Source organism: Chelonia mydas, chromosome 13 (assembly GCF_015237465.2).
Source record: "Chelonia mydas isolate rCheMyd1 chromosome 13, rCheMyd1.pri.v2, whole genome shotgun sequence".
Lineage (NCBI taxonomy): Eukaryota > Metazoa > Chordata > Testudines > Cheloniidae > Chelonia > Chelonia mydas.
In genome coordinates, this window is record NC_051253.2 from 39,144,835 (window position 1) to 39,160,353 (window position 15,519).

The 15,519-nt window shown below is 46.5% G+C and overlaps 1 long non-coding RNA gene and 2 gene segments (V, D, J or C); all 3 read right to left on the reverse strand.

The window, feature by feature from the left end:
• LOC122462784 lies at positions 1 to 1,577 on the reverse strand. The segment is given in 2 exon segments: positions 1 to 463; positions 681 to 1,577. Coding segments are annotated over 2 exon segments (465 nt in total).
• Positions 1,578 to 2,165: 588 nt separating this feature from the next.
• Positions 2,166 to 6,025, reverse strand: LOC119567901. 2 transcript variants are annotated; one of them, XR_005227825.2, is made up of 3 exons: positions 5,447 to 6,025; positions 4,829 to 4,896; positions 2,166 to 3,440 (listed from the first exon to the last, which is right to left on the reverse strand). It is a non-coding gene; the product is annotated as an uncharacterized LOC119567901 (long non-coding RNA). The 2 variants fall into 2 exon arrangements; XR_005227824.2 differs by having other exon boundaries at positions 4,570 to 4,896.
• Positions 6,026 to 6,779: 754 nt separating this feature from the next.
• Positions 6,780 to 13,041, reverse strand: LOC119567881. The segment is given in 3 exon segments: positions 6,780 to 7,102; positions 8,484 to 8,836; positions 11,144 to 13,041. Coding segments are annotated over 3 exon segments (468 nt in total).
• Positions 13,042 to 15,519: the final 2,478 nt, after the last annotated feature.

A 15,519-nucleotide genomic window follows, 5' to 3' on the forward strand; every position in this document is an offset into this window, starting at 1 on the left:
GAAGGACGTCTTTTTCTAGACTTCTTTAGAACCCCCTCTAAAATGTTCAATTCCTCCTTTCTGGCTTCTTACCTTCTCCTCTCCCCACCCCGCTTGTCTCCCTCCCCACCTACACACACAAATACCCAGTAGGGGATTTATTGTACGGGGGCCGCCCCTGGCTGTCACACTGTGTCTCTCCGAGCACAGTAATACACCGCTGCGTCTGCCAGCCTCATCCTGCGCAGGGCGAAGGTGCTGTTTTCTTTATCTTTGGAGATATGCAAGGTTCCCTCTGGGTCGGGGCTATGAGCGGTTCCACTGAATCCAGTCACTATAAATTCGGGTCCTCGGTTCGGAAACTGCCGGTACCAGAATATATTATCACGGCTGGCTGAGGGGTGAGAGCAGGTGAGATTCAGTTCAGCTCCCTCCAAAGCTTCTGCTGAGACCGGCTGCCGGATCTCGGCTCTGCCCCTGGCGCCTCGGCAAGAAAACCAGACAGAGAATTGAGTTAGTGAAAATTAAATTTCTAAGTAACTTTAGGGTAAATTCCCCCTCCCCAATCCCCATCCTTCCTGGGACTGCCATGCCTGCTTAAACATCTAAGAAGAGAGAATGAAGGAGGGAAGGGGGGAGATAGAGGGGATGTATTGGGTTAGATGGATGGATGGATAGATATCGGAAACACGAAATCTTACTCAAAACAAGAACCAGCACAATCGCTGAGCCCCTGATTGTTCCCATCATCAGAAAAAAATCTGGGTGTCTCTGCTCTTCTGCAGGGGTCAGCCCCTTGTCTCTCTCTTCAGCCCCGAGGACAGGCACTGTAGGGGATACCGGCACACTCAAGGGAGAGAGACGCATGCAGTGATGCTGCTGCTTTATTCTGGGATGTGTCACTGTGGTGCCAACCACACAAAGCCCTCTCTCTGTGTCTCCGCTTGGTAAGTGCCCTGTATCTGCCAGGAGGCGGGCTCAGAGGGATGACATGGGAGCTCGACGGCACGAAAAAGCCAAGGGGTGGAATAGACCCACCGGTCATCGCGTCTACACGGAGCGCTTCTGCTTGGACTGCGGCGCCCTCTGCCGGACAACTGTAGAAGTGTTCAACACAACCCTCCCCCACCCCCTATATTTCCCAAAGGAGTACGTCTCTGCAGCACACACGGGTGGTTTGCAAACGGCGGGTGTTGTCAGGCAGTCCCAGTGCATTACTAATTTACCCGGAATTCCTGCTTAATCGTGAGAGATTATTAAAGCAGAATGGGATTGACTAATTAATTGCGCAATAATTGGGGTTTCCCCCCAGTAATATTTTTGGCCCGGTGGAAGAAAAGGAGGATGTTGCCAGGTGTTGCTATATAAGACATTGTCCTTGCAGCTGGAATGAGACGGGTTTTTGGTTGTTTTGGGCCATGGTTTTACCTTTTACTGGGCTTCCGATTTCTCTCCGAAGAGGATTTTCTTAGACCTTTTCCAAAGTATCAGATCTCACCAGTCGCCTAGGTTCGTAATTAGGCGCACAGAGACGTTTGTAGATTTGGTCCTAATTGTTTTATTAATTTCTTTTTTTCTTCTCTGATCACCCTTGCTTCCCTCCCCATTCCCCCCACCCCACCCCGGAGTGAGATACTTATTGTACGGGGCAGCCCCTGGCTCTCACGCTGTGTCGCTCAGAGCGCAGTAATACACCGCTGCGTCTGCCAGCCGCGCCCTGCGCAGGGCCAATGTGCTGGATTTTCTGACTTGATGGATGTATAAAGCTCCCTCTGGGTCGCTGCTGTTAACGATTCCCTGGTATCCCGAGACTATGAATTGGGGTCCTCGGTTCGGAAGCTGCCGGTACCAAACTATAGTTTCAGTGGTGACGGAACCGAGAGAGCAGGGGAGGTTCAGTTCGGCTCCCTCCAAGGCTTCCGCGGAGCCCGGCTGCCGGATCTCGGCTCTGCCCGGGGCGCCTAGGGGAGAGAACGCCGCAGAGAATTAATCTAGTGGGCATGAAACTTCTAGAGGTGTTAAGTCGCCAAACCCCATCCTTTCCCTGTGACTGCCAGGTGTGGTTAGAAGAGCTCAGAAGGGAGAACGCGGAAGGGGAGAGAGAGACTGGAAAATTTGTAATCTTACTCACTTGAAACAAAAATCAGCACAAGCGCTGAGCCCAGCATTGGTACCATGGTCACAGGGGAATCTCGGTGTCTCTGCTCCTCCCCAGGGATCAGCCCCTGGTCTCGCTGCCTTGTCCCTGTGGAAAAGGTCAAGAGGGAAGAGTTGCCCGTTTCCTACAGAGGTGACGACTAAACAACAGGCAAAGATGCTCCTGCCGGAGCTGGAGGTGTGAGTGAGGGGGGAGGGCATAAACACGTTTCTCTCTCTCTCTCTCTCTGAGCGGCCTTTCATCTGAGCCTCCAAAGCTGCGTCTCTCAGGAGGCAGGCGCGGGCTCGGGATGGGGGTAGGGGAACTCGGTCGACTTCATGAAAAACCAGGCCAAGTAGTAGACCCAGGTGTCATTATGTCTATATAGGGACCATCTTTTGCTTCTAGTTCAGGGACGCCTGGCGGTGATCGATGGATGGAGTGAGAGATCTGGGGATGGATAGATAAGAATGGCCCTACTGGGTCAGACCGAAGGTCCATCTAGCCCAGTGTCCTGTCTCCGGACAGTGGCCAATGCCAGGTGCCCCAGAGGGAATGAACAGAACATGGAATCATCAAGTGATCCATCCCCTGTCACCCATTCCCAGCTTCTGGCAAAGGGAGGCTAGGGACACCATCCGGGCTAATAGCCGTTGATGGACCTATCCTCCACCCTGTCATGGTCTTGGCCGTCACAACATCCTATGGAAAAGGTTGATGGATGCGCTGAGTGAAGTGCTTGCGGATGTCTTGGAAGGGTTTATTTACTTCCATGGTTTTACCCTTCCCTTTACTGTTCTTCTTAATTCCCTCTGAAAGAGACTTTCTTAGAAGTTTTCCAAAGTACCACCTCTCATCAGTCACACGTGTAAATAATTAGGTGCACAGAGATGTTTTTGTAAATTTGGCCCTACATGTTTTATTCCTCTCTTTTCGTTCTCCCTGGTCGCCCCTCTCCCAGGCACCCACTGAAGCGTTCCCCACCTTCTGCTTACACCAGAAGGTTTATTAAAGGGGGGCAGCCCCTGGCTGTCCCACTGTGTCCGTCCGAGCACAGAACTACACCACAGCGTCTCCCAGCCTCACACGGCGCAGGGCCAGGGTGCTGGACACGCTCTGTCGGTGGAGATGTGCGGGGCTCCCGCCGGCTCGGTGCTCTTAGTGGTTTCCTTGTATCTGCTACCTACAAACTGCGGTCCCGGGTCCGGGAGCTGCCGGTACCAGACTGTGCTGTCACGAGCCTTGGTGGCGGGGTGGGAGCCGGTGAGATTCAGCTCGGCTCCCTCCTAAGCTTCTGCGGAGCCCGGCTGCTGGACCACGGCCACTAGGAGTGAAAACCAGCAAGAGAATTGATTCAATGGGTGTGAAACTTCCGAGGGACCCTAGGGTTAAATCCCCTTTCGCCAGCCACCATCCAGTGACTGCCCCAGGAGTTTCGAAGCGCCAGGGAGGGGGAGAATGCAGGGGGAAGGAGAGAGAGGTGTGGCTGGATCGAGAGAAAGAAGAAGAAGAGTGTGTATGAGGAGAGATGGGGGGTGCATTTGGTGAGGTGGGGAGATGTAGGGTGCAGGAGAGAGGGGGGTTGGGGGAAACTGTCATTTTACTCACTGATAACAATCAGCACAGTGGCTAACACGGGGGCTGTTGCAGCCCTCCTGTGTCCCGATGTGTTTGTGTCGAAATATAGAAGCCACACTCCACTGCGAAACATTAACAACGGTGCCTGCAGGGAGGGAGCTGCCCTTTTTTCCCTCGCCAGCCCCCGAGACAGTCAGAGAGACTGGAGCTCTGGCCTTTTCCTTTCAGCTACAGCCCCAAGAGACTTTGGCAGGGCGGGAGAGACCAAAGTCGTGCAATGATGCCTTGCCTCTGGCTCCTGGCTCCTCTCTCTGTGCTTGGGAACCGCCGGCCGTGACAGAGGTTAACTCCCTCCTCCACGGTGCAAATCACCGATTTGTATCAGGCGTTCAGGCCGCTGCAGTGAAATCTCACTAATTTACTTTCAACTCCCGCCAAACAGTGGGGAATTATTCAAACGGAATGAGATTGGGGTACTCGGCCAATAAACCAGCTCCGCCAGCAGCATTAGTGCCAAAGAAGGATGTTGCTGTCTGTCTGTCTATCTGTCTGTCTATAGGTCGATTTTTCTCTACTCCACACTTATATATTCCTCCACCCCAATGTGCTAGTTTCCCTATAGACTATGAACTTTCCCCTCATGATCTTGGTAGAGTTTGTGTGTGTGTTTGTTTGACTTTATTGGTGTTATGCTAACTTTCTTTCATGCTATTCCGTATAATGTCTAAAAAAGGTGAAGCCCTGGACTGGATCAAGCCGGTGAAGCCCAGAGCTAGCCGGTGACCAAAGAGATCTGATCCAAGTTCTGTGTTTGCACCATTCCTCCCTTCCCCTCCCAGACCCCGGTGCCCGCCTTCCCGCTGCTCCGCACAGACCCTGTCTGGTTTTTGCTCAGCTCCCTGCCGGTCCGTGTCACTGTGTCGCTCGCGGAGTCACTGTTCACTGGATGGCTTCCAGAGGTAGAAGGATTTGTCCTTTTTATCATGGGTGGCATGGAACCCTTTTTTGATCCCTTCATCCGAGTCCTCCCGTCCAACCTCCCTGAGAAATAGTGTGAGGGCCTTGCTGGGGAACTTGCATGTACCAGAGGGGATAAGGAGTGACAGAAAATTGATAGGTACAATTCAGACATACAGGTTCCCCTTGGGAGATGGTAATGTTGCCTTCAGTTTGGGTCACTGAGTCTGCTCCATAGATGCCTTCTGTGGGAAGAACAAAGCAGAACAGACTCACTCAGAAACCGCCTTGGGACAGCCACCTGATGTGCTGGGACTACCATTTTCCCTGGCAGCTTGGGACTTCAGTACCTTTCTTGGTTGTGCCAGACACTCTAGTCTGCTACAAACACAGACCAAGGTCTGAACCACATCCCTCAGAAGCTGCAGGCTTAGCTGAAAAGAGCTTAAGAAGTGCTCCTGTCTCCAACACCCAGATACCCCAGTTCCCAATGGGATCCAAACCCCAAATAAATCTGTTTTACTCTGTATAAAGAGTATACAGGGTAAACTCATAAATTGTTAGCCCTCTATAACACTGATAGAGAGATATGCACAGCTGTTTGCTCCCCCAGGTATTAATACTTGCTCTGGGTTAATTCCTAAGTAAAAAGTGATTTTATTAAATATAAAAAGTAGGATTTCAGTGGTTCTAAGTAGTAACAGACAGAACAAAGTAAATTACCAATCAAAATAAAACAAAAACATGCAAGTCTAAGCCTAATGCAGTAAGAAACTAAATGCAGGTAAATCTCACCCTCAGAGATGTTCCCATAAGCTTCTGTTACAGACTAGATTCCTTCCTAGTCTGGGTCCAGCAATCATTCACACCCCTGTAGTTACTCTCCTTTGTTCCAATTTCTTTCAGGCATCTCTTTGGACAGGCTATCTCTTGAGCCAGCTGCAGACAAAATGGAGGCTTTTCCAGGGGCTTATATAGTCTCTCTCTTGTGGCTGGAAACCTCTCTCTCCCCCTGTGTAGAATCACAGCTACAAGGTGGAGTTTTGGAGTCACATGGGCAAGTCACATGTCCATGCATGACTCAGCTCTCTACAGGCCAACTCCATTGCCCACATGTTAGTTTGAACGTTCCCAGGAAAGCTCAGATGTGGATTGGCCCCTTTCAATGTTCATTGTTAGCCAAGTACTCCCAATTACTTGCATAACCCCTTCACACTACGTTGACCAAATCGGTTTTATGTGCTTCCTCCAGCAAACTCTTTAAATACAAAAATAGAGCCAACGCTCATAACTTGAGATATAAAAATGATACATGCATACAAATAGGATGAACACACTCAGTAGATCATAACCTTTGCAAAGATAAGTTACATGGCATATGTAGCTGTCAAGGTTCCTTCCCCACTCCGAACTCCAGGGTACAGATGTGGGGACCTGCATGAAAAAAACCCTAAGCTTATTTTCACCAGCTTAGGTTAAAACTTCCCCAAGGTACAAACTATTTTACTTTTTGCCCTTGGACTTATCGCTGCCACCACCGAACATCTAACAGAGATATAATTTGGAAAGAGTCCTTTTGGAAACATCTTTCCCCCCAAAAAATCCTCCCAAACGATACACCCCCTTTCCTGGGGAAGGTTTGATAAAAATCCTCACCAATTTCCATAGGTGACCACAGACCCAAACCCTTGGATCCTAAGAACAATGAAAAAGCATTCAGTTTCTTAAAAGAAGAATTTTCATAGAAGAAAAAGTAAAAAAAAAAATCACCTCTGTAAAATCAGGATGGTGAATACCTTACAGGGTAATTAGATTCAAAACATAGAGAATCCCTCTAGGCAAAACCTTAAGTTACAAAAAGACACAAAAACAGGACTATCCATTCCATTCAGCACAGCTTATTTTCTCAGTCATTTAAAGAAATCATAATCTAACGCATATCTAGCTAGATTACTTACTAAGTTCTAAGACTCCTTTCCTGTTCTGTCCCGGCAAAAGCATCACACAGACACAGAGAGAGAGGCTTTGTTTCTCCCTCCCCCCAGCTTTTGAAAGTATCTTGTCTCCTCATTGGTCATTTTGGTCAGGTGCCAGCGAGGTTATCCTAGCTTCTTAACCCTTTACAGGTGAAAGGCCAGGAGGGATTTTAAAGCTGTTTACCCTTCCCTTTATATTTATGACAGTAGCATAGAACATATTCCAGTTATGTAATATTTACAATCATAAGCATATTTCTATAAAAAATTATAGGGTGCAATGTCACACTCCCTTCTCAGGTCCCTCAAGAAGAGTATGGGGGTGGGGGGGTGGGGGCTGTGGTACTGCAAGTACAAGAATGCATAAGGAGGAGCATAGAAAATTGATAGGTACAATTCAGACGCACAGGTTCCCCTTGGGAGATGGTAACGGTGCCTTCAGTTTGCGTCACTGAGTCTGCTCCATAGGTGCCTTCTGTGGGAGGAACAGAGCAGAAAAGACACACTCAGATATAACAGAACCAGACACTCCGAGACAACTTCCATGTAACAGATACAAACAATTCAGCACAAACATGATAGATAAACACAGATACAATAGAAATGTGGCATTTTCACTAGGACATAATAGCAACACAAAGTCTGCACTGAGAGACCTTGGACACATATTTGGATACAATCAGATACAACAGCAATATAATAGACTCGAATATACAGTCATAGAGAATATTGACACTCAGACACAGCAGACACACAATACATGCAATCAGGTAAAACAGAAACATAATATGAGCGGATTTAATACAAAGAGAGCATTGACTCTCATAGACAATACAAACATAAAAGATACAATAGGATATAATATTGATCTTAAGCTTTGAAACAAACTAAATTATGAAGACAGGATAAAGACATGGGTCGACACAATATAACCCAGCTGAGAAATGGAAAGTTGTTACTTAGAATAGACATGACTATAACAGTGGAGAGCCAAGTTAGAAGCATCCTTCGGTTGGGGAAGGCAAGAATTCTGTCCTTAAAAATGTGCCTTAAAATGAATGTTGTATCTTTGAGCAGCAGCTGTCGGAACAGCATGAACTCAACTTCACAGGAGGGATTCTCTCTGCTTTGTAAATGCTTCTCAATGGTACTGTCAACTTCTGAAGGGCAAAGAGGGCTCGGTTGTTGTCAGGGGAAGACAGAGAGCATGGGAGAAGAACGGGCTGTTACTTCTATTGTTATTCATCTAGCGCCACACCGCCCCGAGTGGCAAAATGTGTTCACAGTTGGGCAATGGTTGCAGCAGGTATTCTCACACCTTTACCAGTAAATCAGCCCTTTTCACAGAGCAGGTATTTTTCTTATGCATGAGGTGGGATGGTCTGGTAAAGACTCACTCTCTCTCTATTTATCTATCTGTGTGCCCTGGGCAGCTGAAGTTCCCTCAACTTCTTAGCATCAGTTTTCCTACAGAATATGAACTTCTCCACTGTGATCAAGGCAGAGTGCCGGTGCTTTTATTGGGTTAGTTTCAGTGATATTGAACTGTCTGGTTGCACTTGCCTTCAAGAATAGGGCTGGCGGCACCTTTCACTAGGGTTGCTCATGAGTGGGTTCATTTGTTCTGGTCTTTCCTGATTTTACTTTAGTTGGTGATACATGACATTCACCATCGTTTCTGAGATGGTAGCACTCCGGATTGGGGCAAAGAAGGAGTAAACAGAGAGCTAAAATGTGTGTAAGTGAGAAAAAGAGAGAGATTTCTGTTCCGAGTTAAATTTTTGTAGTCTTCCGCCCTTCTGCCCCCGAGTAGCTCCCAGACCCCGGTTCCCGGATCCCCGCTGCTCTGCACTGACCCTCCGCAGTTTTTGCGCAGCTCCCACGCTGCTCCGTGTCACTGTGTCGCTCCCGGCGCAGAAATAGGTCGCGGAGTCGCTCAGTTCGCTGGCCGCTTTCCACAGGTGGAAGGATTTGTGCTTTTTGTCGTGGGTGGCATTGAACCCTTTTCTGATCCCTTCATCCGAGTCCTCCCTTCCCAGGTCCCTCAGGAAGAGCCTGGGGGGCTGGTTGGGGAACTGCACGTACCAGAAGGGGTAAGGAGTAGCAGAGGCAGAAAATTGATAGGTACAATTCAGACGCACTGGATCCCCTTGGGAGATGGTAACGGTGCCTTCAGTTTGGGTCACTGAGTCTGCTCCGTCGGTGCCTTCTGTGGGAGGAACAGAGCAGAAGAGACCCACTCAGATAGAACAGAACCAACCGGAGCTGAGACACTCCGAGATAACATCCATGTAACAGATACCAACAACACAGAGAAAACAAGACCGATAAACAGATCTACAGATCTACAGATCTAGTAGAAACGTGGTAGATTCACTAAAACGTAACAGAAATCCAAAGTCCTCACGGAGAGACCAAGCGAACATAAACGGATACAATCAGATACAACAACAACCATATTTAGACACGGATATAATAGAGAATATTGACACTCGGAGAAAACACAAACACAACACACGCAGTCAGTTATAATAGATATACAATATTTATGCTGAGATATGATAAAAAGAGTACTGATGCTATAAACAGTATGAACATAACAGATACAATCTGGTACGGCACTTCGAGATATCAGGCACTGAAAGAAACTGGATGAGGAAGGCAGGATGCAGACGTACTTCGATAGAATGTAGCAAAGCTGAGACAGAGAAGGCTGGAGGCATCCTTGGGTTAATGATTCTTCGGCTAAATAGAGCTAATTTCCTCATCCCGCAAGAATTAATTTGTCTCCGTCCGTGTCTACTAGCTCCCGTTTAGGGAAGGCAGGAATTCTATCCTATAAAATGTGTCTGAACAATTAATGTTGTATTTCTGAGCAGGAGCTGTCGGAACAGCGTGAACCTAACTTCACAGGAGTGATTTTCTCTGCTCTGTCAATCCTCCTCACTGGTACTGTCAGAAATGGGAACGTCTGAAAGGCAAAGGGGGCCAGGCTGATGGCAGGGGCGGACAGAGAGCAGGGGACAGTAAACATGCTGTTACTTGTATGATTTATCTAGCACCACACCGCCCCCAAGCGGCAAAATGTGTTCACACATCGGGAATGCTTGCCGCAGATATTCTCGCACCTTTGCCTGCAAATCAGCCTTCCTCGCAGAGAGAGTGAGGGAAGACACCGAGTTCAGCCACATACTGTATGTTCAGCCACATACTAGGCAGGGGAGATTCCTCACCTCTTCAGTACCAGTTTTTCCCATCGGAATAGGAACTTCTCCACCGTGATCCTGGCAGAGTCCGTGTGTTTCTTGATTTAGTTTCAATGACATTGAACGGTCTGGTTGCACTTTCCTTTCGGAAGGGGGCGGGGGGCAGCTTTCCCCAGAGTTGCTCATGAGAGGGTGGATGTCTTCTGGTCTTTCCTGATTTTAATGGCTGATTCATGACATTCACCATCATTTCTGAGGCGGTTAAACGCCGGGATAGGGCAAAAATGGAAAACACAGAGCCCGAAGGAGTGTGTGAATGTGTGTGTGTGTGTGTGTGTGTGAGAGAGAGAGAGAGAGAGAGAGAGAGAGAGAGAGAGAGAGAGAGATTTCTGTTTTAAGTTCAGTGTTTGAAGAATTCCCCCTTCTGTTCCCGAGTCGCCGCCGGATCCGGGTGCCCGCCTCCCCGCTGCTCCGCACAGACCCTGCGCGGTTTTTGGGCAGCTCCCCTGCCGGTCCGTGTCACTGTGTCGCTCGCGGCGCAGTAATAGGTCGCGGAGTCGCTCAGTTCGCTGGACGGTTTCCACAGGTGGAAGGATTTGAGCTTTTTATCGTGAGTGGCATTGAACCCTTTTCTGATCCCTTCATCCGAGTCCTCCCTTCCCAGATCCCTCAGGAAGAGCCGGGGGGGCTGGCTGGGGAACTGCACGTACCAGAAGGGATAAACAACAGCAACACTGGCAGAAAATTGATAGGTACAATTCAGACGCACCCGGTCCCCTTGGGAGACGATAACGGTGCCTTCAGGTTGGGTCACTGAGTCTGCTCCATAGATGCCTTCTGTGGGAGGAACAGAGCAGAAAACAGACACACTCAGATAGATCAGAACCAACCGGAGCTGACACACTCCGAGAGAACATGACAAACAGATATCACAGAAACGCAGAAGTTTCACTAAATAAACAAACAAAAAAACAGAAATCCAAAGTCTGCACGGAGAGACCATGCAAACATAAATGGTAACAATCAGATAACATCAGCAACATCATATTTAGACTGGGGTGTAATAGAGAATATTGACACTCAGAGACAGCAGAAACACAACACGTGCAATCGGATAGAATAGATACATTATAGTTATGCTCAGATATAATAGAGATCATTGACGTTCTACAGACGGTATAAGCATGTTTTATACAATCAGAGCTGAGCACTTTGTGATCTTAGGCACTCAAACAAAACAAACTCTGAAGACAGGATACAGACGTGGTCCGGTAGAATGTGATGAAGATGAGAACTAGAACGTTACTCACCTAGAAAAGCTAAGACTGTAACAGCGGAGAGCCACATTGCAGACATCCTTGGCTTAATCATTCTTTGACTAAACACAGTTAATTTCATAATCCAGCAAGAATGGATTTGTCTTCGTGCCTAGTAGCTCCAGTTTAGGGAAGGCAAAAATTCTGTCCTTAAAAATGTGCCTTAAAATGAATGTTGTGTCTCTGAGCAGAAGCTGTCGGAAGAGCGTGACCCAAATTCTCTCTGCTCTGTCAATCCTCCTCAGTGGTACTGTCAGAAATGGGAAAGTCTGAAAGGCAAAGGGGGCCAGGCTGCCAGGGGCGGGCAGAGAACAGGGGACAGAAGAACGGCCTGTTACTTGTATTATTTATCTAGCACCACACCGCCCCCAAGTGGCAAAATGTGTTCACAAAGGGGCAATGGCTGCTGTAGATAGTCTCAAACCTTTGCCAGTAAACGAGCCTTTCTCACAGAGAGAGTATTTTACCGATGCAAGAGATGAGGGTGGCCTTTAAAGATAGTTTGTGTTTCTCAGAAGTTTTACAAAGTACCACCTCTCACTAGTTGCACGTGTAAATAATTAGGTGCACAGAGATGTTTCTGTAAATTTGGCCCTAAATGCTTTATTCCTCTATTTTTGTTCGCCCTGGTCTCCCCTTTCCCCAGCACCCACTGAAGTGTACCCCATCTTCCGCTCCCAACACGCACACACACACACACACACACACGCTTGGGAGTGAGATACTTAGGTAAGAGAATCCAGCACCAACCTGCCATATGAACAAAGTGCTCCTAGCTACAATGGAAAGGCTCCAGTCTTGCACTATACAAAATATGGTGGCTAGTTTGAGTAGCCACACACTTCTCAAACATATGCTCGAGGGGCATATTATACTATAAATAACAACAAGTCCTACCCCACCCCACCCCCTTCAACTGTTTCAATGTCCTTCATGGGCACCTTAGTTAACATTTTGTTCAGGTTTTCCTGTTCCTCATAGGTGGCATTAACAATTTATTCCTTGGAGTCTTTTTAGGCAGGTCTCTATAACCCTTACACAAATACACACACAAAGGGGAGCAATTATTCCCTGGGATTCTTCTTCCTTGTGATTATCCCAGATAAATGAGGCTAGCAATAGTGTACATAAGAGGGGTGTGGGCGTTGCTTTCACAAAAGTGCAACACAACTTGCTTGTTTCTCTTTTTTCTTTTTCTGTCAGTGAATGCTACAGCTAAAAGCAAGAAATTTATTTTTGCCGGTCTATGTTTTTGTTATGCAATTTGGTGTCGAGCACAGCAAAGACCTTTTGCTGGGGATATATGAAAGCAAACTGGCTTTTTAAAGAAACCTTTCCCCTCCTTTAATGTATCATAAACTCCTCTTTTTGAAAGAACAGAAATACTAGGACAAGGTAGAAAAATGTGAAGGGGAAAAAAAAAAAGAAAGGAAAAGACAAACTTGGCTGATGAGCACTTTTAGATATACAGAATTTTTTTTTACTAGTTTTCACTCTGAATACCCTGTGACATGATTGCAAACCCCTTTTTTCTTCATTCCCCCTTGTATCCATTTCTGAGATCTATATCACTTGATCTATATATTAGTCTCTCTGTGTGTCTGTATGCTTGTATGGCATTTTCAGGCTCAGTTTTTAGTTTGAACTTTCATTAGTCTGCTTTTCTGGTCTGAGTTTATTTCCCTTTTCATTCTTTATCCATCAGTGTTATCTGGATTTTTCTGTTTTCTGTTCCTGGCCCGCTGCTCCAGCTCTCCACAGCCTGTGACACTCTGATCAGAGACTCAGATGGAGCATGAAGCCACATAAGTTGCAAGACCATTTAGACAGGTTTCAGAGTAGCAGCCGTGTTAGTCTATATTCCCAAAAAGAAAAGGAGGACTAGTGGCACCTTAGAGACTAACCAATTTATTTGAGCATAAGCTTTTGTGAGCTACAGCTCACTTCATCGGATGCATTCAGTGGAAAATACAGTGAGGAGATTTATATACACAGAGAACATGAAAGAATGGGTGTTGTCATACACACTGTAAGGAGAGTGATCACTTAAGATGAGCTATTACCAGCAGGAGAGCGGGGAGCGGGGGAGAAAACCTTTTGTAGTGATAATCAAGGTGGGCCATTTCCAGCAGTTAACAGGAACGTCTGAGGAACAGTGGGGGGTGGCAGAGGGAATAAACATGGGGAAATAGTTTTACTTTGTGTAATGACCCATCCACTCCCAGTCTCTATTCAAGCCTAAGTTAATTGTATCCAGTTTGCAAATTAATTCCAATTCAGCAGTCTCTCGTAGGAGTCTGTTTTTGAAGATTTTTTGTTGAATAATTGTCACTTTTAGGTCTCTAATCGAGTGACCAGAGAGATTTAAGTGGAGAGGTTTTAGTTGGGGGAGGAAGGTGATGGCTAGTGGCGTTCTGTTATTTTCTTTGTTGGGCCCAACTAAAATCTCTCCAACGCATCATCAAGGATGTACAACCTATCCTGAAGGACGACCCATCACTCTCACAGATCTTGGGAGACAGGCCAGTCCTTGCCTACAGACAGCCCCCCAACCTGAAGCAAATACTCACCAGCAACCAGACACCACACAACAAAAACACTAACTCAGGAACCTATCCTTGCAACAAAGCCCGTTGCCAACTGTGTCCACATATCTATTCAGGGGACACCATCATAGGGCCTAATCACATCAGCCACACTATCAGAGGCTCGTTCACCTGCACATCTACCAATGTGATAGATGCCATCATGTGCCAGCAATGCCCCTCTGCCATGTACATTGGTCAAACTGGACAGTCTCTATGTAAAAGAATAAATGGACACAAATCAGACATCAAGAATTATAACATTCAAAAAACCAGTCGGAGAACACTTCAGTCTCTCTGGTCACTCGATTAGAGACCTAAAAGTGACAATTCTTCAACAAAAAAACTTCAGAAACAGACTCCAACGAGAGACTGCTGAATTGGAATTAATTTGCAAACTGGATACAATTAATTTAGGCTTGAATAAAGACTGGGAGTGGATGTGTCATTACACAAAATAAAACTATTTCCCCATGTTTATTTCCCCCCGACCCCTCACTGTTCCTCAGACGTTCTTGTTAACTGCTGGAAATGGCCCACCTTGATTATCACTACAAAAGGTTTTCTCTCCCGCCTCCCCGCTCTCCTGCTGGTAATAGCTCATCTTAAGTGATCACTCTTCTTACAGAGTGTATGGTAACACCCATTGTTTCATGTTCTCTGTGTATATAAATCTCCCCACTGTATTTTCCACTGAATGCCTCCAATGAAGTGAGCTGTAGCTCATGAAAGCTTATGCTCAAATAAATTGGTTAGTCTCTAAGGTGCCACAAGTACTCCTTTTCTTTCTACAGAAGAGTAACACTTCACACAACAGAACCACTAACCCAGGAACCTATCCTTGCAACAAAGCCCGTTGCCAACTGTGCCCACATATCTACTCAGGGGACACCATCACAGGGCCTAATAACATCAGCCACACTATCAGAGGCTCGTTCACCTGCACATCCACCAATGTGATAGATGCCATCATGTGCCAGCAATGCCCCTCTGCCATGTACATTGGTCAGACTGGACAGTCTCTACGTAAAAGAATAAATGGACACAAATCAGATGTCAAGAATTATAACATTCATAAACCAGTCGGAGAACACTTAAATCTCTCTGGTCACTCGATTTCTGATCTCAAAGTGACTATCCTTCAACAAAAAGCTTCGAAAACAGACTCCAACAAGAGACTGCTGAATTGGAATTAATTTGCAAATTGGATACAATTAACTTAGGCTTGAATAGAGACTGGGAATGGTTGATTCATTATAAAAAGTAACCTATTTCCCCTTGTTTATTTCTCCCCCTCCCCCCCCCAGCCCCACTGTTCCTCAGACGTTTCTTGTTAAACCCTGGATTTGTGCTGGAAATGGCCCACCTTGATTATCATACAGATTGTAAGGACAGTGATCACTTTAGATAAGCTATTTCCAGCAGGAGAGTGAGGTGGGGGAGAGAAAACCTTTTTTAGTGATAAACATCCATTTTTTCATGATCTGTGTGTATAAAAACATCTTCTGTATTTTCCATAGTATGCATCCGATGAAGTGAGCTGTAGCTCACGAAAGCTTATGCTCAAATAAATTGGTTAGTCTCTAAGGTGCCACAAGTACTCCTTTACTTTGTTACTGGTTTCAGGTTTAGAAGAAATTGCTTGATGTATGATGGATTTGGAGTGCCCTGTAGTAAGTTATGAATACTGAATCTTGACTGGGTTACTGTAATGTTAGCTGTGTGCATATATAGAGTTAATTCTACTGCAGGATGGTCAGGAGACGCATCCAGGCAGAAAGGGGA